Genomic DNA, 24,508 nt, shown 5'->3' with positions numbered 1-24,508 from the left:
ATTAACAAATGGACTTGGACATTGTCCACTTTCATTAAATTTTCTATAAACATCACCACCTCTATTGGATCTTATAACTTTCACTTTTCTATCTAATTGTCTTTCTACCTCATCAATGAACACTTTTAAGACATCCACTGATTAAGACTTTTCATGCAGTAGATACAAATAACAATAATGTGAAAATTCATCAATAAAGGTGATAAAATATTTTTCACTGCCCCAAGATGGAATGTCAAAAGGTCCACAAATATTAATTAGTGTGCGTATCAATCCTAGAAGTTCATTACTTCTTGTAGTTGATTTCTTTGATATTTGTTTGGTTTGTTTTCTTTTAATACAATCTAAACATATATCTCAGTCACTAAAATCTAATTGAGGAAAAACTTCAATTTTCATTAACCTCATTATCCTTTCTTTGAAAATATGACCTAATCTTTGATGCGACAAATAAGTGAAAAAGACTCACCTACCTAATGTCATAAGGTTTTAGGTTATGTTGTAGTGTCAAGTTCACTTACATGACTTACACACTACTCATTGTATAAAGTGTTCCTCGGTGTTAAAACTCCCTAACAGTTCTATATAGGATTAATAGTATTTTTTAGTTACTAAAAGAAAGAGTTAGATAATTATTCCAACACATTCTATTAGATAAAAAGGGAAGAACAAAACAGATTAAATAAAATAAATTACATAAATATTCCTTTTTTTTTAATATTTACTATAGCCTCTCTAATAAGGTTACATTGAAATGTTTTTCAAATAATTAAAAAGGGCACACAATGTAATGTTCAATGAGTGTTAGAGTAATTAGGGATGTAAATAGGTGAGGCCACTCAACAGAATTCAACCTACCCTACATTAGTTCTAGCCCAAGCAATACTATTTTAGAAAATAGGCTAGACCAAAACTTTTATTAAAATCTATTTAGTTAAAAATATTATACTTTAGGTCCTTTAAAAAATATATTAAACCTATTAGGAAGATCTATTAATGTACAAAACTTTTTAAAGTGATCATGCATATATTTATTTTTTTAGCTTTTAATCTTAATCATCCATCTATAAAGTGTGACTCATATTTATAGTTCTCACTTTTTTTATATAATAATTAACTATATATTTTTAATTGATATACCACTCTATAAATATAATTTTAATTTCCCCAATTTGGCATGCATATAATGTTTAGTGACTAACAATTAATTTTACAATAGATAGTGGGTTATAAAGATTTGGCCAAAATTTAAGACAATATAGTACCAAATATACCATCTTTCTTCTTAGATAATGGATGTGAAGATGAACAATAAAGTTACAAACTTAAGAGTGAAGAATGCATAGAATGGCTAGATGATAAGTCAAATTAAAGGGTCAATTGTTTATCTATCGTTTAGGAGTAGAGCTGTCAAAGGGTTACCCGGCCCGGCCTGGCCCGGCCCACCACGGGTTGACCATTTGGTGGGCCAACTCAACCAGGCTCATTTATCAGTGAGTTCAAAAAAATCGAACCCGGCCCAGTCCACCACGGGTTGGTGGGTTAAACGAGTTGGCTCACCTTTAAAAAAAAAAAATTCATTTTTTTTCTTCTTAATATACAACTAAAGCCCAAAAATTTAAACTTACTTTAAAAATCTGAGATTCTTAATTAAGACATCCATAAATGAATCATTCATCCCAAACATTAAATGATAATTTTAAATACAATCAAGTCAAATCTAAATAATCTCAAATAGATAAATATAATCCAAAATCATCTTAAACTTTAAATATAATCCAAAATCATCTTAAACTTCAAATACAATCCAAAATCATAAAAATTACAAATAACAATCCAACATTAAATCATTATTGTCTCATGTTGGGCTACACTATGGCCCAATAATTATTGTATTTTTTTAAAAAAAAATTTAATCACGGGTTGTTGGGCCAGCCCGGCTCACCACAAGTTCAACTCGGGTGAGCTGGGTTGTTAGTGAGCCGGGTTCAAATTTGACCCGTATTAAAATTTTAAAAAAAAAATTTAACCCAACCCAGCTCGAACCCGTGGTGGGCCAGGTTGGCTCACCGGGCCAAATCCATTTTGACAGCTCTATTTAGGAGTATGATTACCTTTGGTGAGAGCAGCAAATGGAAGAACTAGCTTGTTGTTTGAGAGAGTATTTGAGTTATTTCTTGTAGGTGGTTAGAATTTTTGAAGAAAATAAACTACCTAAATATTTTGAGAAGGAAAAAAAAAAAAGGTTTCGTAGTTGCATGGTGTTCCCAATTAACTAAAAGTTCTTCCTCATGTGGCTATAGAATGTTTCGTGACTCATTGTGGCTGCAATTTCGCATTGGAAACTTTATGCTTAAAATTCCCCAAAATTACAATACCAAATTGAGTAAATCAAAACACAAATGCAAAGCTTTTGGAAGATGTTTGGAAGATGGGAATTAGGGCTCCAATTGATGACAATAAGATTCTTAGGCGAGAAGCACTAAAGCACTGTACAATGGAGATGATAAAGAGTGAGAAAGGGAAAAAGATAAAAAGCAATGCCATTCAGTGGAAGACTTTACTTTGGCAATAAAGGCTATTGGTGAAGGTGGAAGTTCTTATAAAATTATTTTAGGATTTGTAAATAAGTTGTTAATTTCATTCGTAAACTTTATGTCCTAAATTACAAATCACTTCCATGTCATGAACTCAAATTAATTGGCTAGTAGTTTCTTCAATTTGCTTTTTTAATATGATATATCAAATTTGGATCTTTATTTTCCGGTTGTTTTTAATGCGTGTTATATGTTGAGATGAGAAAGGTTTTATTTACTGTATATAGGAATATTCACCGAACAGAAAACATATTCTCTTACGGTAAAATGAAAGTATTCAAAAATGCATGTGTTACAACTAATCATCATTTGAAATCACAAAATTCAAGTAAGGAAACTTTTTACGATGAATTCTCAAAAGAAATAAGTGACTGGAAGTCATATTTACCTTAGTAATGAGCATCATTTATTTCTGTCAATTTAACTTGTTTTTCTTTTATTATTAAACAATCTTGTTCAAGTAAAATTAATAAAATTAATACAGGAAAAAAATTATTTAAAACTTTTAACGCATTTGATTCAATACTTGAATTGAAATTCAAAAACTATTAGCTAGTAAACTTAAACAACTCTATTGATCAGTGTGTTATTTATTTATTCACTTTAAGACACCAGCTTACTTTAAACGATTTTTTTTATTCATAAACTACTAGTGAAAAAAATACTTTTAAAATTGATCATTTTTTTTACTTTTAAAATCAGTTCTTTAACAGATTTTAAAAAGTTGAACTTTTAACATTGGTCAATGACCGATGTTAAAAGTCTAACTTTTAACATCAGTCATGCAGCAGCCAATTTTAAAAGTCCAGGTTTCAAGATCGATTATGACATCATCGATGTTAAAAGTGATTAATTTGCTTTAAAATAATTGACTTGTTTTAGGATGATCCCTAAACAAAACCTGCAAATTAATAAAATACCAGATAATTCATACGTTTTCAATGGACCAAATTACATACAAATGATAAGAGTTGGTAAATTTCAACCATATATATAATCAAAATGTTTTTAAAATACATGTAATGCATAAATTTGTACATAATAAGTTAAATAACTTACAAATTATTATGCATCCTAAACTACAAAATGAGTAAAACTATAAACATAAGTCCTAGCTAGTCAATGTTTCAATGATAAATGTAGCACATTGCTCCCTAATGGTGTTTATGTCTTCTAGCGACAATGGTGATTGATCTGTAAACATTTGTTAAGAAAATTTAGAATAATTAGAAGTAACTCATAAAACATATGATAAAATGAAAACTTAAAATAAAAATTTTTAAAATTCCAAAACGTACTTCAGGCCACCCAATTACTATTTCTGAATCAACAATAGTATGCATTGCCTTCATTACATAGTATTTGCACTCATAATTTCATTTTTGCTTATGAGACTATAAAAAGAATATAAAAATTAATTTTAGTAGTAATGGTAATTTTAGTAGTAATGGCAATAAGCATCATAAAAAATATATTATAAATTATCTACATAAAAAATTATCTATAAGTACAACTATTAAAAAAAAATATCTACAAAATATCACTACTCTTTCTAATTCAACTATTTTTTAAACTCAAAATTAGGTGAAAAATTTTGCAACAACAAGGCGATAAGAAACATAAAAAATGTATGACATGAAACAAGATTTGGTCAAGAAAATAACAAAAATAATCAAAAGCTACCATATAGGGTGTTAATCATAACTCACTACAAAACATAAATATCACTCCCATTCATTGGGATTTATTCATCTTCCTAGCTATGAAGCTTGACTGCTTTGTTTTTCGCAACAACATCAAGCTAAATAGCTCTTTCAACTATGTCATTTCCTCTTCCTTGTGGACACATTGTGAGCAATCTTAGTACAGTACGTCTTGTTATGCATCATAAGAAGTTCCAAGTCTTTCACATTGTGCATAACAAATTTCTTGAAACCATTAGGTAAATAATGGCGTTTTTTCTTGTAAACCATAACAAATATTGGGCATTAAACTGCATCCCTTCAACTTTCTTCTAACACGAGAGTCCATACCCTTTGGTCCACACCAAATTTGGCTTGGCGGAGATCTCGCGATCACTTTTGGGGCACATGAACTTCTTTATGCGCTTCTTTCTAATCTTCATAGAGATTAAGGGTATTGCCTCTCGATACTTGCAATTAAGGTTTTCCCAATTCATTTTTTCCAAAAGCCTCTTTCGTAAAACAAAATGCAAAGGCAAGCAACAAGAGGAATGAAAGAAAAAAGAAAAAATAGCTAATAACAAAATGACATAACCTAAAGATGAAGATTGAAAAGCATAACAATAGAGAATGTAGGTCAGCATAGAGAATAAAGCAACAAAGAAACGTGGTTGTTACCTTGAGATAGTCTTGCAAAGAGAATGAGATGCTAGAGACTAGGTCTTCTATATGAAGAAACTTGACTTTTATGGCCACAACAGAGTCGATGAGAGCGTGAGAGAGTAAAGGAAGGAATGGAGGGCCTGATAGAAATGAGAACGACAGGCCTAGATAAAGAGATGAGAGATCGAAAACGACAGAGCACGCACAAAAGTGAAAAGAGTGATCGAGTTTATTCCTTGAGTACATAATTTTTAAAATTGGTTATTTAAGAACCAATTTTGTATGTAGTATACAAAATCGCTTTTTAAATAGCCGATTTTAAAAGTAGCTTTTTTAAAATCGATCATTTAGAAATTGATTTTGTATACTACATATAAAATCGGTTCTAAAATAATCAATCTTAAAAGTAGTGTCAGAGACATTTTAAAATCGGTTAAAAGTTAACCAATTTAAAAACTAGTGTCATTATTTACAAAATTGTCACCCCGTGTCACTTTTAAAATTTGTTACTTTTTAACCGATTTTAAAACCCCGATTTTAAAAGTGATTTTTACACTAATGAACATGAATCTACAATTAATTTATTATTAAAATATAATTTTGATCCAGCCAAGACAAATCCAATTTGAGCAACTACAAATTCTTTATTACTGCCATGAATTTTCGTTCAGCCGGCGACACCAATTAGGGTTAATTTTGTTTGATACATTAATTATTGGCCGTCTACAAATTATTGTTTATTCGTATATAAAGTCAACCCTTCTTTATTTTCATTACACTCACCCTCACCATTAGCTTCTCAAGAGAAATGGAGAAGAAAAACCTAGCTAAGAGTGCACACTGTTTGGTGTTAGCATATCCACTTCAAGGTCACATAAATCCCATGATTCAGTTCTCCAAGCTATTGGAACATCAAGGGGTGAGAATAACACTTGTCACCACTCGTTTCTACTGCAACAACTTGCAAAAAGTGCCACCTTCTATTGCACTTGAAACCATCTCTGATGGGTTTGACGAAGGTGGGCTCACAGAGGCTGGGAGCTACAGGGCCTATTTGGATCGCTTTTGGAAAGTTGGGCCAGTGAGTTTTGCTGGGCTTCTTGAGAAACTTTGTGAATCAAAAAACCATGTTGATTGTGTTATTTATGACTCATTCTTCCCTTGGGCACTAGATATTGCCAAGAGATTTGGGATAATGGGGGCTGTTTTCCTCACACAAAATATGAGTGTCAATAGTGTATACTATCATGTTCACTTGGGAAACCTACAAGTTCCCCTCACACAACATGAGTTTTCCCTTCCTGCATTGCCTAAACTTCAGCTTGAGGACATGCCTTCTTTCTTCCTTTCGTATGTAGAACAGCCATATATTCTTGATTTTTTTGTGGATCAGTTCTCCAATTTAGACAAAGCTGATTGGGTTCTATGCAATTCATTCTACGAGCTGGACAAAGAGGTAATTAAGAAGAAACTGATTTGTATACATATATTTGAATACATTTTTAGTGGTTAAATTTTAAAGTTTTAATACATTATTTAGTCTTTGAACTATTTGCGAATTCCTAATTAAGTTTTTGAACTAAAAAATGCTGTCATTGGATCCTACATCTTTTAATATTTTTGTAATTTAGTCCTAGTGTATCTTTGTATTTGGACAAGTACTTCATATTACTATTTTATGACATCTTCTATGTGTATCGTGTTTTAATCATTACATATTAAATTTGATACTATTCTAAATTAATATTTTTTATTAGAGAGATTACTAGAATTTTTATGGATAGAAATTTAAATTTAATATCATATATAGATGATGACATAAAATAACAATATTAGGTGAGTATTTAAATATTAGGAAAAAAAACCTCTAATTTCAGGAACTAAATATAAAAAGATGAATCATCCAATTACAAATTTTTAGTTTATAAACCTAATTAAGAATTTTCAAAAAAAAAAAAAAGTTTAGAAACCAAATAATGTATTAAAGCATTTAAATTAGCACTCAATTCATATGTTGTTATTTCATTAAAAGAGTGGCTTCAGAGGCAGAGAATCGAACTAGTTTAAATACGTAATTGATTCAAAATATTAAAATTTCAAGTTGTTGCATGATCAATCAAACCTCTAGTTTTGGTTCATTTTAGCACATGTGATGATTGCTGACCAGAAATTGACTTTAGGTAACAGATTGGATCACGAAAATTTGGCCAAAATTTAGGAACATTGGACCAAACATACCCTCTATGTTCTTGGACAAGCGATACAAGGATGACCATGATTATGGTGCTGCACAATTCAAAAGTGAAGAATGCATAGAATGGCTTGATGATAAGCCAAAAGGATCTGTTGTTTATGTATCGTTCGGAAGTTTAGCTATGTTTGGTGGAGAGCAAATGGAGGAATTAGCTTATGGTTTGAGGGAGTGTTCGAGTTATTTTCTGTGGGTGGTTAGAGCCTCTGAAGAGAATAAGCTCCCCAAAGATTTTGCAAAGAAATCAGAAAAGGGCTTGGTAGTAACATGGTGCTCGCAGTTAGAAGTTTTAGCTCATGAGGCTATAGGATGCTTTGTGACACATTGTGGTTGGAACTCCACGTTAGAAACTTTGTGTTTAGGAGTCCCAACAATTACAATACCATATTGGTCAGATCAAACTACAAACGCAAAGCTTATGGCAGATGTTTGGAAAATTGGAATCAGAGCTCCGACTGATGAGAAAAAGATTGTGCGAAGAGAAACACTAAAGCATTGTATAAAGAAAGTAATGGAGTTGGAGGAAGGCAAAGTGATGAAGAGTAATTCCATTCAATGGAAGAGTTTGGCTTTAAGAGCCGTTGGTGAAGGTGGAAGTTCTTATGAAAGTATTGTAGAATTTACAAATAAGTTGTTTTGTTCTCAAGTTTGATGCCCTAAATTTCAAATTACTCCTTGAACGTCTTATTTATGCACTTTTGCATGAATTCAGGTGGCTGATTGTAAACAATACTATCCTTTTTATCATAAAATAATGTATACTACTGTTTTACCTTTAATGTAATTTTGCAATTAATAATAAATATTTTTGTCATTAAAACACCAACATATTCATGTATGTACACCTTGTAATTTTTTGTTTTAAAAAAATAAACAATATAAAATCAATCTATAACACTTCATTTTTTATAAAATATAATATAAGTATTTTATTAATAATTTTTATGTTTTCATTTTATTAATAAGGATCGTTAAATATTCATTTTAATTGTGTAATATATTTTAGAATATATTACATGATATTTTATTTAAAAATATTATAATATTTTATTAAAAAGGGAAGGGATTCTTAAGATAACTAGGGTTAATATTTTTAACTAGAGGGTTAAAGGGAAGTTAGGATTTTTAAAAGAAAAGTTTTTTGATCAAATTTTTTTATGTCTCTATTTTCACGTACGCACCCCAAAGTTCGTCGAACAGAAGCTGGAAGGAAATCACCCCAGAGTCGTGAACCCATCATCTAGAGCTTATCCAGGTAAGGGAGGATGAGAAATCTCGTTTTGAGTGTGAGGATGAGAAACCTTGCTTTGGGTGTGAGAATGTACGTTAGATAGTAAGATTAACCCTCAATCCTATGCACTACAAAAAAATATGCAATTTAGCGATTATCAAAATCGGTCACTATTTACCTTAGCGATTGAATTAGTACAAATTAATTCATTTAAGTCATTCTCAATTATCCAATCTCATACTTATACTATCTTTGGATCCTTATCATTTTGGTGTATCCGGACCGTTATAAATATATAATAATATATATAATAATTATATTACTAATAATAATAATTATATTATATTTAATTAATCTTTATTTATATATATACTTACTTTTATAATTAACAATCTACTTATTTCTATTTAAAATTAATTTTATGATACAATTTAAATTATTTATTATAAATTTAAAAGTTTAAGTAATAATTTACATATTTTAAAATGAGAAAGGGTTATAATAACACTAATATAACTTTTACTAAGTATTACACCGCTCAATAACTTTATATTAAATGTGAATTTTGTAAATCCAACTGTTAGATTGAAAGTTCATATCACTTTATATGTTTATATCAAGTTTTTTTAAAATTGAACAATAACTTGAAAGTAATAAAAGTGCTCATATTTTATTTGAAATGTATATATATTACATCAATTTTGTTTTACAAGAATGAAGTATCAAATCATCTTGAATTCATATAAAATTTTGTATATATGATCTAAGAGTAAAAAACTTTCAATCTAACGGTTGAATTTATAAAATTCACATTTAATATAAAGTTATTGAGCGATGTAATATTTAGTAAAAGTTACACTGATGTTATTATAACCCTTCTCTTTTAAAATATTATTTTTATAAATTAAATTTTAACATTTTAAATAAATTATTAATTAACTTAATATATTTATTCAGCTTAAATCTAAGATATAAAATTCAAAAAATGTATTTATCCTTGTTTTATTTTCTAAATATCAACCATTAATAAAATACTAATTTAAAATCTTATCTAGTTATATCATAATATTTTCATATCAAGTTTAAAACCAAATATTAGTTATACAAAAATATCAAAATCATATAATAAATTATTAATAAAATTCTAGTTAAATAATCTAAAATAATTTAAAATAATCAATTTTATCATACAACAATAAAGAAATACTAATAGTTAAGAAAATATATTTGTACTCTTCCTATTAGAAAGAGAGAGGATGTTATAATTCTTTTTTTCCTAAAAGATATCACATCTCTTCTATCAATAAAATTTAAATATAAAAATTTATTTAAAAATAAAGTTATCATAAGATAGAAATATATATTATAAATATGGATCAAAATAAATAAGAAATTTTAAAAAATTCATATACTCTAATTAAAAAAATGCCTAAAATTCCAATCGTAAAAAAAAACCTCTAAATAATTTTTCAAATAAATAACTATTGGTGTTAATTATGTAGGAGTGCATATAAATATTTTTTTTATTATAAATTAATGTCTTGCTCGTACAAAATAAGAATGGGATTGATACTCAACAACAATATTAACATCACTATTAAGCAATTTATAAATTTTTTTCAATTTTATTTAGCGATCGAATAGAATTTTATTGCTAATTTTAACTAATATTTAGCGACCAAATTAAATTTTGTCGCTAATTTTAACTAATATTTAGCGACTAAATTCAATTTTGTTGCTATTTTTAACTAATACTTAGCGACCGAATAGAATTTCATTGCTAATTTTAACTAATATTTACGACCGAATTGAATTCCATCGCTAAAAAATCAAAATTTCTTATTTAGCGACCGAATTCAATTCCGTCACTAATTTTAACTAATATTTAGCGACCAAAGTCAATTCCGTCGCTAAAAAAACAAAATTTCTTATTTAGCTACCGAATTCAATTTCGTCGCTAAATTTAACTAATATTTAGCGACCGAATTCAATTCCGTCGCTAATTTTAACTAATATTTAGCGACCAAATTCAATTTCGTCACTAAAAAAAATCAAAATTTCTTATTTAGCGACCGAATTACGTTTTTTACAATTAGTAGCTAGCAACCGAAATAACGACTAATTTTCTAGCGACGACTTATTTTGGTCGCTAAATCAGTAGCTATTTTGATTATTCAGAATCGGTCGCTAAATCAGTTGCTAAATAGCAACTGATAAATTTCGGTCGCTAATTTCGGTCGCTATTTTAAAATTTTCTAGTAGTGTGTATTTATTTAAAATAGTATATGGCATATTTAACTCTTAAGGTCAACATAGAAGTTAGAGATAATTGTCTTGGATTTCTAATAAAATTAATATCAACTTAATAACATATAGCTTTGACTAAGGTGTTTGGACCATGCGATATCGTAGAGACTAAGTTATGAAAATGTAGTATGTGAGTGTGCTATTGATATACTTCTGAGCTATTTGAGTTATAGTGGTGTGATCTCTTATTCCATTGATTGTTAATTAATATTTAATTGATTTAGTTGAATTGTTAATAGCTATATTGAGAATGGTTGATGATTTTATGATATGGGATCAATTGATAGTGAAATAATGAGATCAATGTTATGCATAGAGTCTGTTTGACATGCATCATGTGCATAAAAGTGTTTTTTTGAAAGGATGCGATATGGAACACACTGCCAAGGAAGGTCCCCTGTGTAAAAGCTTGGAAACCAACCTTGGGGATAGCTCGATTTGGAATTCCTAATCCTACCCTCGTGAGCATGGGATATATCTTGCATTGCTTAACTATCCCAGCCAGACCCTGATAGTGTGTTCTTCTAGTGAGAGTGTGTAGAGGGTGTGACTCGACATATACTCCTAGATGATGGAATCATGGTTATGAAGGCAAGAGGGAACATTCTAAAAGATTCAAGAGGAATGGGCTAGACATGAAGACTTGGGCTAGTCAAGGCCCAATAGGCCCAATGGGCTTGGATGGTCCAAAGTGGAGTTTTACATGGGCCTATCTTGTTGTTCTTATATTTGGTAGGTTTGGGCCTTAGAGCCTTATATTTCTTTTAGGCCTTGTTATTTGGCCAAGTAGTTTAGGAATTTAATTTCATGGTCATTTGAATTTATGGTTATTTAGGTTGCATGTGTAGTTGCATTAGAATGTAATTAGATTCACATTTGGAGTGCATTTCGGCCATGTGCAACACATGCACATGGTGTGATCCGAAATGCCACCCAAATGGAAGCCTAATGACATTCCAAATGAATTTGCACATGGGTGATCCGGTTTAAGCTCCAAAATTTGAATTTTGAATTCAAATTTTAGGCGCCTAAAGTTAAGTGAACCATACCATGGTTCCACTTAACCTTAGGCTAACCCATGGTTACCTTGACCTAATTTCCTCCTATAAATTCCTATGACCGAGCTTTGTACTACACTTTGGAATTTATTTGATGAGTTTTTCTCTCCTAAAACTCTCCCTCCGAAGTCACCTTTGTTTCTAGTCTCTACCCTTCTTGAGAGTTTCTCCTTGTAGAGCTAAAACCATTACTCCTTCTCCAGACTTAGCTTTATGCAAGCCTAGGTCACATTGAAGCCTTTTGGAGTCTCCATCCTTGAAGTTCTTCCAAGGATTTCCGTGAAGGCTTGAAGCATCCTTGAGATTTCTAAGAGGAATCTCATCAACTCTAGTGTGTTGCTAGTTATAATACACAAGTGTGATGTTCTTACTAGTGTCACATACATGATAATATGTAGTCTATGTCCATTGCGTACACATTATAATTATATTTGTTGTTGTTTATTATGTTGTGGATGAACTAAGTATGATGATAATATGTTACTGTGTATGTTATATCATGTTATGTGTTGTTTGTGTTTGATTAGTCGGTTTGCATTCTTGTACCGTGAGCTAGAGTGAAATGTTTCTCACTCCTTTTTCTTTTGTGTTGTTTTCTTATAATTTTTGCAGGTAACCACCAACATGGTGTTGAAGATGTTAGTGATAAGGCCTAGTCATCAACATTGGATTTTGCTCTAATAGGATTTGATTTGTGTTATTTAAATTGAATAGTTGATTTTATTTTCTTTCTAATTTGATATTTTTGCTAAGTCTATTTATGTTAAAATGTGATTCTTTCTACCTGTATGAATTTTGAGTCTATTTATTATATTGAGGTATTTCATGTTATTTATTATATTATGTGTTAAGGGGTGGGTAGATGGACCCGGGTCTGCAGACCGGTCCGTAAGCTCGTGGATTTCGCAGATAATGGACCCGTTTTTTTCAAATCCGTATGACTATGTTTAATTTTTGAGTCCGGTCCGTTAAGTCCGCTGACTTGACAAATTTAATTTGCGGGTTCGCGGGCTAGTCAGCAGACTTCACTAATTAATATTTTAAATATAACGATTTTAATATTAAGTTGTGTATTTAATTTTTTAAATTATTATGACATTAAAATTATGTTTAGTTGGTATGTATTTGTCATTTGAACTATTTTTATAACATTTTAATGTTTTTATTATTGAAAGTTTGGTACTATTATTTAAATATTTGTAATTATTTTTATTTTAATATTTTAATATTTAGTATTTTAAACCATTTTAACTATTGATAAATTTTAGTATGATAAAATTTAGCTTATAAATAAAAAAAAAATTCTTCTAATTTTATGTATTTTTATTTTTTAAAAATTTATTTTTTTGAACCATTATTTAGGCCCGCCGACCGGTTCGTTATCCGCGGATTTTAGTGGGCCGGATACGGACTTAAAAAATAAGTCCATTTATTTTACGGACTGAACTTATCCGGCCCGTATAAAATGCGGGTTTTACGGACTGAGCCTTAAACGGGCCGGACCGGTCCGTATACCCACCCCTATGTGTTATGGTATGTGAGGTAGAGGGTATCACAAAATCACTTTAATTAGTCACTAAAAATTGATTGTTAACAATTTTCTTTATTAGATTATAAAATTGGTCGTTATGTTCATGGTTGCTAAATCACTCTGATGAGTTAAATCATGCGTACAAGTATTTGTTTGCCTAGAAACATCGTATGACTAAGCATTTGCCAATAACCATGTGTAGTGATAGCCTATGATTGCTTAAACTTTTCTTTACAAATGGTAATAATTCCTAAATAATATTTGGTGTGACAAGATTCCAAAGTTTTGGGACTTCGTATGGTTGTTGGTATAAAGGTTAGAGTTAGTTCCATTCTAAAGAAACATAAATAAGACTAACAACAATTACGAGGTGTTCTAATCCATTTAAAGTTTGGAGTAAAAGCAAATTACAATCACTTATTAATTTATCTTCAACTCCTATCAACCTCATAGATAAACTCAAATTATTCCTTTTATATTATTATTATTATTATTATTATTATTATTATTATTATTATTATTATTATTATTTACTTAGAAAAAGACACAACATTATTCTTAATAGCATTTATAGTAATATATATGTTATATGTTATTAATAACAATGTGGAGTGTCAATATTGATTTTGATGAGTAACATGTATAGAGCCATTACTTAAAGGAATTTAAATATGAATAAGATTTATTTAAGATGACAACAGTCTAAATTGCTAAATTTTGATCCAACCATAATGACACTAATAATAAGAAACATGTGATTTGTAAAATGTATATATAAATAAAATAAGTATTGAGAAAATATTTATAAAACAAAAGCATAGTTGGAAGATTATTGTTAAGGTTATTTTTTAGTGGCTGGTGTCTGATTTGTCCAGTCTCAATCATTGCAAGCCAAATATCCCTTTTTCGTTGGAGTTGGTTCTTGATGATGATACGGTTCTTTTTTGTGTGATTATTGTTTAAAGTTATTTAAAGTAGTTTTTTTTATATATGTTTCATTGTAAAGTTGTGTATTTCATTGTAAAGTTGTGTTGCTTTGCTGCCTGAGAATACGTGGATGGATTAAGGTTGGGAGATTTAGAAACAAAAGAGAAAAAGATAAATGAGAAGTGTTAGTCAAATAGCCTCGTATAACTTATGAGGGGAATGAATTAAGTTTTCCAAATTTTCCTCTTATAAAACTTTTTCGAATTACTTTCTTACAAATTCAATTCTTTAGATAAATTTATATGTAAAGAATGAATGATGATGCAAACTACTCAATCACAATTAATAACAAGTAATTAAAAATGTAGGGAAAGAAGAATTGTAAACTCAATTTTATATTAGTTCGACCAATCCTACCTACGTCCAGTCCTCAAGTCTCCCACTTGAGATTTCTACTATTATTGTAAACCTTACAAGACTTGAATCCTCCAACACCTCGGAACTCCCTTTCCTTGTGTTGAGATTCAAAAACTAACAAGGAGAAAAACCTTTTCTCCTTCACAGATCCAATGATCAATTGGGTATTACAGAATGACTCTCTTTGAAGAGTAGATATTACACTTTCTAAGAACTTGATGAACTCTTTAGAGATTTTTGCAAATGATTTTTCCCAAGTAGTTTTTGTAAATAGATTTTCACATTAGAGTTCGTAACCTATTTCTTAAAAATTATAGGTATTTATAGACAATTAATTCTTAGGTTGTGTCTTTCCACGAAGAGTTGTAACTTTTTATAATTTTTCAGAAAAGATGCTCTGGTAATCGATTACAAGACTTGATAATCGATTACAACGATTTTAAGTTCAAGAAATCTGAAACGTTGTATCTTTTAAATTCAAATTTTTTGAAGTTTTCTCTTCTGGTAATCGATTACAAGGTCTGGTAATCGATTACCAGAACACATTTTGTATTCAGAATATGAACTTTGAAGTTTCCTTGTTCTGGTAATGGATTACAAGGTTTGATAATGGATTACCAGAACATATTTTTGGATTGTTTCAAAAACTTTTATGTAGAAAACTTCATATCAATAATTTCTTTCACAAATCTCTTTTAAGAAATGATATGAACTATTCTTTAAAGCTTTTGTTAAGTCTTTCAAAAACATTTTTACTTACTTTCAAAAGATTTAAAACTTACTTAAATTTAAAAAGATTAATTTGAGATTTTTGAAAACTTATTCTCAAGGCCAAGCATACTTGCAATTCTAAAAGATTCTTTTATATTCTTAGCTAAGTTGACAAGACTTATCTATGTAACACTTAAGATCTTGTTCTTGCATCAACTTGCTTTAGCTCAACCTTGATTCTTCTTCAATGCTTTATAATCACTTTGGCATCATCAAAACATTTGTGCATATTTTCTTCCACAAAAAGGTTTTGCAAACTTTGAATCTTTTGTTATTGAGAGTTGATACTTGATTGCCTATACTTGCTCTGTTTGCTTACTAATACTTTGACAATAATATTTACTAAATAGTGAATTCATTGTTTTGTAGGTTCTTGAATAAAGACACAAATACAATATATGTTAAAATGACATATTAACTTTTGTAGGAAGGGAAAAGACTTGAAAACTTTAGTTTAAGATGCAAACACAAAAACACCACTTTCATTGATATACAAAATAAAATGCCAACAGGTATATGAAACATTGGATGTATTTTATACGGAGAATGACTTTTTCTTGAAATGACTTATATTGCATGGTAGAAAGGTGGAAAAAACCTCAAAGACTCTATATAATAGGGAATTCAAGTGAGAGAAAAAAAAAAACAAAGAGTTTCCATATCAAAACTATCTCAAACTAAAAATGAATTGTCTCTTAAGAATCAATGCATTAGTTTACACTTATTCTTTTACTTGCCATATTGCCCATTATTTTATACATAGTTGGAACTAGGTTTTTAATAATAGCTTCTACTTTAATTCTAGTTAAATTCTAAAAACTATATTAGTAAGAATGTATAGGTTTCAATTCAAATGTATGTTGCCTAAAGAAGAAAGACTTTGAACATGTTATATTCTTTATTGAAATTTAAAATAATGAATTCAAACATCTTAGATAAAGAATGTTATTTAATTTTTAACAAATAATGCAAAACAGATAAATTGTTTATCCCATTAATATTTTCAACTTAAGAGGAAGAAATTGTAGAATTAATTGTTAAGATGCATAAAGTTCATCACATACCTCCAGTATGCTATTCTCAATCCTTTTCTTTACCTTATTTTCAATATCATTCAGTCTCTTTTCTACTTTTCATTTCTCATTTGATAATTTAATTTCTTCCTTTTCTCTACTATCTAGGATGCATATTTGTTATGGTAGATTCACTACACCAAAATTAGTTTTTTGTGGCAATTAATTTATTCTTTAACAGCCATATAAATGACCATTATTTTTTTACCAGCATTTAAATAATGGCTGATGTATCCAAGGTCACTAGTACTATTACTGGCATTTATATAAAATGCTGGTAAAGACCTACTAAATTGTCGGGAAAACTTATTTTTTTAGTGGTAATTCTAGGAACCATTTTAAAGGCTATTAAAAGTTATTTTTTTCGATTGTCTCCTTTCCATCCATTTAGTGACTTTTATCTTTTGCTAGTAAAACTTTAAATAATTTATTCTTGTAATTTCATTTTCTAAATTCATAACTTATATACTTTTTTTTATCTCTAGTCGATGTGGGATTTGTAAGGTGAGGGTTGTCTTCTATTTATATATTTTTTAATTTATATTTTTTATATTGTCTTGTCTCTTAAGAGATATGAGATTTATAAGGTGAAAGTTGCTCTCTAATTGTTTTATATATAACACTATTGAACTTGGTAATAGTGGGTGATTTGATACCAATTTAGAATAGTGAATTAAGAGTCTAACTCAACCCTATAAAATCAACTTATAAGGTGATAGTTATTACTCACTTATATACTATTTAATTATCTTATCTCTAATCGATGTGGAACTTAAATTTTTTTTAATAAATAATTATCGCTAATAGTAAACTTTAGTGTAATATAAATATATTTTTAGTGACTATTATATATTAGTTATTAATATTTTTATTATATAATTAAATACTAATAATTAAATTATTGTTATTAAATAATTTTCGTTAATGACAAATTTTGTTGTAGTGATTAATGTATGTTTTGTTCTTATAGAAGGTACAAAGGTCTACCAAGATACTACACCTAACAAGTTTTAAAAATGCTAAAATCCACGAGTAATATGATAACTTTTTTATTAGCATGTGTAATGTCTAGAATATAAAATTGAAGATTAAAAATTGACATATAATACACTTTTTTTTTTTTACAAGTTTTGTTCGTTGCTTATTTGAAATTGAAAAATAAGATATAAAAACTATTTTTGGCATATTGTTTGGGAGTTTAGGAACATTTCAAGAATCATGTTTTTAAAATTGTTCACTGCTCATTACTTTAGTGATTGATTCTAATTGATTTTTTTTATATATAAATAAGCTTAGAATGTATTGTTGAAGTTTTCTTCTATGTTATTGTTAAGTGTAATTTGCATTTGGGGGAAATCTGTTGACCATGGTGTTGCTTCAATTGATTTGCCGGAGGTTGTCTTTTACAATTTTTTTTTATATTGATGTAGAAAATTGTTTCATATTTTCCCATTAAGGAGCTTATTACACATTTTTGTAGTTTCATGCATTCCGGTGGTATGATTTTTTTGTTTGTCATATAATATAGTAAATTCCAAAGTGCAAAAACCCCAACTCATTCCCTACAGCTTAAACACCTTCACAAAGCAAGCAACTTCATCACGAATGAAACAAGATATGCTGATAATGATTATAAGAGGAATGAGATGCTGATAAAGTTGGAGGTCAGAGATAAAAATTTTGAACTACATTTTTTTGCATATTATTTCCGCTTTTTAATGCTTATGGTATTATAGGAAGGGAGGAGGTTGTATTTTTTCATTTTCTTGGATATTTGAGGTGCAAGCACCCGGATTAGAGAAGAGGAGGGAGAGAGAAAATTTGTAATTGAAAGAACATAAGTTTTGGAATGAAGAGTAAAAAAGGTTGAGAGAATAATGTTTGTTTCCATAATTGAAGGAAACAAAATTTGACGATATACTCTATTTTATTTTGTAATCTTAATAATATGTATTTCTAAATTATAAATTAATATTTGTGGTTGTTGAAGTTTAGGGTTTAGGGTTTAGGGAGTTGTTCATTTAATTAGCTATTTAAATTAAAATATAATATTAGATATGTTGAAAGAATAAATGTACTAAAATAAAAATATTAGAGATTTATGAAACAAAAGAAAAAAATTGGATAAAATTATATTAATTTAATAAATTTTAAAATATATATAATATATAATTATTAACTTCAATATAAATTAAATTATGTGAAAGATTGTCTAACATAAAAATAATGTTAATCAAATAAAAATATCTTATTTTATCTTTTCTTCATAAAGTATTATGAAAAAAATTTATATGTAAAAGTTTTCAAACATCGAGCATGTAATTTTTAAAACTTATGATACATTATAAAATATTATGTTTGTCTTTTGGGATGTTTCATCAAAATCTTTTGTTGGGAGATGAATGGTTTGCTGATGAAGAAATGGTGTCAATTAAGTTTATGTATTGAAAATGTTAAATGGATTTTCTGTTTTTATATATTATACATTGATATTAATCTATAAATATTTAAAATCTGGTCTTTCAGTTAACATATCCTATAAAAAAAAAAAAAAAAATTAATCCCTTGAATTCATTGTATCATATTCTCGGCTTTTAGATTTGATTATTTACTCATCACAAATAAAGGACTATTTATAACATATGAAAGATAATTTTTTTTTTCTTTAAAATACTATTATTCTAATTTAAATTGTGCAAATACAATCGATTAATCTGTGCTACTAATACAGCACATAGGAAGCTTTTTATTTCAGTAGTAAGACATACACCTAAAAGCATGATTTAAAACCCGGATCCAACCGGTCGGTCGGATCGGTTGGACCGGGAATCGCTGGTCCAGCCGGTCCAAAATTTTAAGTTGGACTGGTTATGCAGTCGACCCTTTTCAAACTGGATTGAACCGGTCAATTTTCCGGTTCAACCGGTGAACCGTTGGGTCAAACTGGTTCAACCACTTTTTTTTTTTATTTTTTTAAAAAAAAAAATTAAGGGACCATAAACCACAAAAATAATAATGAAAATTAAATCTCTTAATAGAAAAGCAAAGAATCTTATTAAATATAACAATGACTACTTGTTCTAATGTATTTGTTTGTAATATATACAACTTAAATAACTTTTATAATATATTATTAATTTTAAATTATATATTTAATAATATAATATTTATGTAGATATTACATATATTATTTTGTGATATCAATTACAAGCATATTATATATGTACATATTATTTATATTTTTAATTTGTATTAATATATAGTTTAACATGTAATTTTTTATATATTTTTTTACAAAATAAAAATAAAAATAATTTTAAATAAGATAAAAAAATTGAAATTTAAAATAAGATATGAATTTATTAAAATTTATAAGTATAAAATATTTTTAATATGAATATTTTTTTAATAAAAATAAATAAAAATCAAGTCATGCAGTTCAACTAGTGACCCTCCGGTTCAACCTTTGACCCACTGACCCAGTACCTTAACCGGTTCTATGACCGATCGGGTTTTTAAAACTATGCCTAAAAGGCAAAATCAGTTTGTACAAATATTGGTTGTTAAATAGTGAGGAAAATTTTGGTTGTTACGTGTAAGTATTCAGCATTTACTTTTTATTCATGTATTTCAATCATAATCCATTACATTATTTGATTGCATACTACAGTAGTTCAGATCTCCCATAATTTTAACAGCATAATCCAGAGACACCGTGAAGCACTAGTTTGCACACCCTCGGTTTTAACATCTCTATATAATGTTGTCAGACACCGATGCAACCTACTGCTCTATATTGTGACGCCAGCTTTTAGCTTTATTGCAACTGAGACATGGTGAAAGATTCTGATACCAAATAATAAAACTGAGAAGCACATCACATAAGTCATTAGTTCAAAAGACCATATAAACCCAGCATTGGAATCTTATACTCCAAAAGTGAGACTCGAGTCTCACACCTTACAATTGGATCCTAACACTTACCACTAACCGTCACAATTTAAAACTTAGATAGCAAGTGAACAAGGAAGCATAAAGTGGCATCAAGGTGAAAGGACAAAAAATAAATGCAATGCTCAGGTATTGTTTGCCAGGTTAAATGCTAAAGAAGGTACATCTCACTCGTTATCGTGTGATTTATTGTATATACGAACAAAAAGATGCAATTTCATTAGTTTCAACCGACAAGGCTGAAACAGCAACCCAAAGGAAGATACAGGAAGAAACCATAAAAGAAAAATTGTCTTACACAGAGTCAGCCTCCTCTTTGCCAACAGTTTCTTCATTCAGCAAGGTAGCTGGAGAATTTGCTGCAGAGTTCTCAGCTGTTACAGCACCGGTACCATCACCATCTTGGTTGCTAAAGAGGGACGAAAAAGAAAATGGGTTGCTAGTGGAGCTTGCTTTCTGAAGACCCTTTATGGCTTTCATAGCAGCAAGAGTGCTACGATATATATACATGGTTTCATTCCCAAGCGTTGAGGATGTCTCAGGTGAGGCATTTGTTGCACCATCTGTGGGCAGTCTAGACTGATCTTCCGGTGGCAGAGTTGATTGAATTACTTCTGCTTGCAGGGGAAAAAGCAGTTCTAGATTTTCCTCACATTCATGAACTAACCTTGTTAGAGGCTCAGTAGTGAAAAAAGGTTGCCGAAGAACAAGTTGCGTAAAAGGCAGACGCAACAATCCACCGGTTCTTTTATCATACTTCTTCAAAATTTTAATGAGTCCTGTGGAAGTGGAAGTAAGTTATGTCATTAGAATTACCAACCTCTAACTGTCAGACATACAATACATATTCAAATTCAAACATATGAATCATATACTGTTTGGGAGTAATGTCAAGAAACTTTACAGAAATGTTACTGCCAGATTAAAGTGGTGACTTCCATACCAGCCATACTTAGATCAAAAGGATATATATTGGATGAATTAGATGATGCACCTGCAAAGTTTAAGGAACTGTAGTTTTTGAGGAGCACCATCTCTCCATGGATGGTGACCAAGTCCTTCCTGATGTCCATCATTTCTTCACTGAATTCACAGTCAGAAGTGTACATTTCACTCTGGCTGCTTTTTTCTTTAAGACGCTCAATTCTCTCTTTCAGCTCCTGTTCAAAGTTTCAGGCAAGAGTCAGGGAGGAAACCAACCTTATTGTTGTCAATAAACACCAACAGTATTATGAATGGTATTCTCCAGGCATTGACCAATATCTTTTATATTGATCTTTTATCAAGCACTTCAACAGTTGGATTTAGTAAACAATTCATAGCTGAAATGTCAATAATTAATCCTATAAAGTAGGAAAAACATACATCAGATTAGCTGGAGTCACCTTGAACATCATCAATCTAATAATGTGTTCAGTGAGCTATGCCATTGCAGATTCCGTATCTTACATTAACACTAGGATAAATTTCACACTAGAGATTTTATCCATCTTACAGGAAGAACATAGAGGAATCTGGTATTAATAATGTTATAACAGATTGAATTGAGTAAATTTAGACCTGCTATATATTAGAATAATAATGTATATAATCGTCACATCTTAATTCCTAATAGTTATTTATGCCATCTTATTTTAATAGTTTTCATCATATTCATCAAAACTTGAGAATCAAATTGTTTGTGGAAAATCACTAATTGGCAGGGTCTCTCATAGGAGCTGCATATGACTCATCCGAGACAAAACAGAGAATGAATCTCAACTCTGAGCCATCCATGAAGGAATATACTTACCATTTCCCAACATTATAAATTAATTCCTACTGATAAAAAAAATTTATAAATTAGTGTTGCACTATATGCAAAACAAGGAAACCTAATTACATTACCTGACAAAATTTGGAATCCGGTTTGTTAGTTAGTTAGCAGCTAGGAGTATGGATGCTTGGTCTCTCAACAGGTAGTTTGAGCTTATACTATGAGCAACAGCCCATATAAGTATACCATTAGGAAGTTAGTAAAATTCTAGCACCTAATTCATTTTTCATGATTGTTTATATAAGTTGACGGTGCCACAACCCACAAGAGTGTCTCATCATAAGTCCTAGCTACAAAACCATATTATTTTCATCTACTCCCACGAATTGAATTAAGCTAAAGTGTGACGGGTTCGATTTACTAATCGATTGATTCAACAACTGGGTATTGGAACATATTGGATGGACAGGATAAAACCTAAAAACTGACAGACTATGGTATTGTAGGATTATAAACAGACAGGAGACAGCCATTGAATGATAATGTTTCTATTGAACCTTTAACTAAAAACTAAAGTACAAATTTGTAATAAATCAAGGTGATTGTCATACTAGATTGTTTTTCTAAATTTCTCAAAATACTCAAATATCCCAAATAGTATCAAACATCTGTAGGCATACTGCTTAGCAGAACACCAAGACTTCAGTGTTTTTGCACAGTGTATCTGTCTAAACTTGATCAAGCCAAAAACCTTTCTCAATACCCAATTGGGCAAACACAATTTCCTAATTACCACTTACCCATTTTGATCGAAATTCGTAAGAGCGGGTTAGGGTCGGTTTATTTTACACAAACAACCAATTCACTGTCCACACGTCCCAGGATAAAATCTGTTGTTGGAATTAAGATAGATACATGTCCTGATCACCTTAAACAAATTAAAAATGAATTCTTTTGAACTTCAAAACATATGGGCACTTAGTAAACTAAAAATAGTACCAACATACCATGTACTCATCACAACACCTATATATAATATACCAAATAAAAATTAGGGTTTGATCAAGCCAAGAGCTTTCTCAAATATTCAATTGTGCAATACAAGGTTTTACCACCCGAATTGCCAATTTACTAATTACCAATTTCAGCAGAAACTAATAAGAATTGAAAAGGATTGAGCACCAACATAACATGTTGAAATTGGAAAAGAACCTGGAAGCGAATGACAAATTCTTCCTCTTTGTCGACATAGAAATCATTGAACTTTTCAAGCTCTTCGTTGAGAATCCTCACGAACCAAGCCTGCATGAGTTGTGGGGAAGAGGGTGGTTGGAGAAGGTGAAGAGGGAGATTGATGGGTACTGTGTTAGCCTTATTGTTGGTGTTAAGGTGGTGTTTGATGAGCTTCTTCAATGGTTTGTAGCAAAGGAACTTGTCCCTCCACTCAGGGATGGTTTCTTCCAAATGGGTCTTGAACTCTTTCCCGAATTTCATTCTGGTGATTGAGGTCACGGTTGAAAATTCCACAAAAATTGGATATGGGTCTGAGTTTGCATAGTGGAAAATTGGAAAGTAGTGGGGGGTGATTGTGTTTGTAAGTGCGAAGGAATCTAAACTAAGGATGTTTTGTTTTTATATGTGAATGGTGAATGGAATGTGACGGTGGACACGAAGTGTCTCTGCGAGCAATGATGATATTATAGTGACACTTACAAACAAGTAACACGACATGAAACGCCACCTAGACAACAGGGTAACCTAGACGCTAGGTTTGGTTATTGTGTCACACTGGTTTGGTTTGATGGCCGGTTGTATAGCAGTTGGATTAAAATATTTTATGAATGGAAAGTTTTGGAAACAAATAGCAATAATTTTTTATGCTCACTCTTTATTATCTTTTACTATTATTAGATGAAATTGATTATATCATTAGAATTAATTTAGTGATTTGGAGGGAAGAAGTTGAAGTAGAAATTACTTTTGTAATTTATTTTATGGATAAAAGAAATGAAATTTATTAAAAATTAGTAGAATTAACTTTTTTCATCTCAATTATAATGAAGAAGTTAGGATTTAAATTTGTCTTTCTTTAGTCGAATATTACACACAATTGCATTTGGAAACATCAAATTAATTTTTTCGTATCTCAAAACAAATCTTATAATTACTAGATTAACAAATTTGATTTTTGTAGGGTTAGGGGGGTGTATTGGTTTAGGATTTCATAGGATTTTAAAAAACTTTTTTTGAGTAAAAAAGTCTGTTGGTATTCAATCAAGATTTTATGTCACTT

At 29.8% G+C, this 24,508-nt stretch overlaps 2 protein-coding genes and 2 pseudogenes across 2 annotated transcripts; 2 read left to right on the top strand and 2 right to left on the bottom strand.

Annotated features, from left to right (window-relative positions):
* Nucleotides 1-232: 232 nt before the first annotated feature.
* LOC109813488 (UDP glycosyltransferase 9 pseudogene) lies at nucleotides 233-2,842 on the top strand (annotated as a pseudogene).
* Nucleotides 2,843-4,341: 1,499 nt separating this feature from the next.
* LOC109813487 (large ribosomal subunit protein eL32z pseudogene) lies at nucleotides 4,342-5,009 on the bottom strand (annotated as a pseudogene).
* Nucleotides 5,010-5,537: 528 nt separating this feature from the next.
* Nucleotides 5,538-8,163, top strand: LOC109813485 (UDP-glycosyltransferase 74G1). Its single transcript, XM_020377677.3, has 2 exons — nucleotides 5,538-6,398; nucleotides 7,123-8,163. The coding sequence occupies exons 1-2, from the start codon at nucleotides 5,751-5,753 to the stop codon at nucleotides 7,843-7,845; spliced, it is 1,371 nt and encodes a 456-aa protein (XP_020233266.3). The 5' UTR covers nucleotides 5,538-5,750; the 3' UTR covers nucleotides 7,846-8,163.
* A 12,409-nt stretch (nucleotides 8,164-20,572) lies between these two features.
* On the bottom strand, nucleotides 20,573-23,983 carry SPX4 (SPX domain-containing protein 4). Its single transcript, XM_020377730.3, has 3 exons — nucleotides 23,428-23,983; nucleotides 21,454-21,619; nucleotides 20,573-21,238 (listed from the first exon to the last, which is right to left on the bottom strand). The coding sequence occupies exons 1-3, from the start codon at nucleotides 23,707-23,709 to the stop codon at nucleotides 20,754-20,756; spliced, it is 933 nt and encodes a 310-aa protein (XP_020233319.1). The 5' UTR covers nucleotides 23,710-23,983; the 3' UTR covers nucleotides 20,573-20,753.
* Nucleotides 23,984-24,508: the final 525 nt, after the last annotated feature.

The sequence above is a fragment of the Cajanus cajan genome, chromosome 2 (assembly GCF_000230855.2).
Source record: "Cajanus cajan strain Asha chromosome 2, NIPB_CcT2T_4, whole genome shotgun sequence".
NCBI classification, from domain to species: Eukaryota; Viridiplantae; Streptophyta; class Magnoliopsida; order Fabales; family Fabaceae; genus Cajanus; species Cajanus cajan.
This window is presented reverse-complemented; position numbering and strand designations above follow the sequence as displayed.

Excerpts from the sequence above, each read along its gene's own strand:
- LOC109813485 (XM_020377677.3), top strand. The coding sequence starts at position 5,751 with ATGGAGAAGAAAAACCTAGCTAAGAGTGCACACTGTTTGGTGTTAGCA. Across the intron at positions 6,399-7,122 it reads TCTACGAGCTGGACAAAGAG|GTAACAGATTGGATCACGAA; the intron begins GTAATTAAGAAG and ends AATTGACTTTAG.
- SPX4 (XM_020377730.3), bottom strand. The coding sequence starts at position 23,709 with ATGAAATTCGGGAAAGAGTTCAAGACCCATTTGGAAGAAACCATCCCT. Across the intron at positions 21,620-23,427 it reads AATTTGTCATTCGCTTCCAG|GAGCTGAAAGAGAGAATTGA; the intron begins GTTCTTTTCCAA and ends AACTTTGAACAG. Across the intron at positions 21,239-21,453 it reads CAGTTCCTTAAACTTTGCAG|GACTCATTAAAATTTTGAAG; the intron begins GTGCATCATCTA and ends CCACTTCCACAG.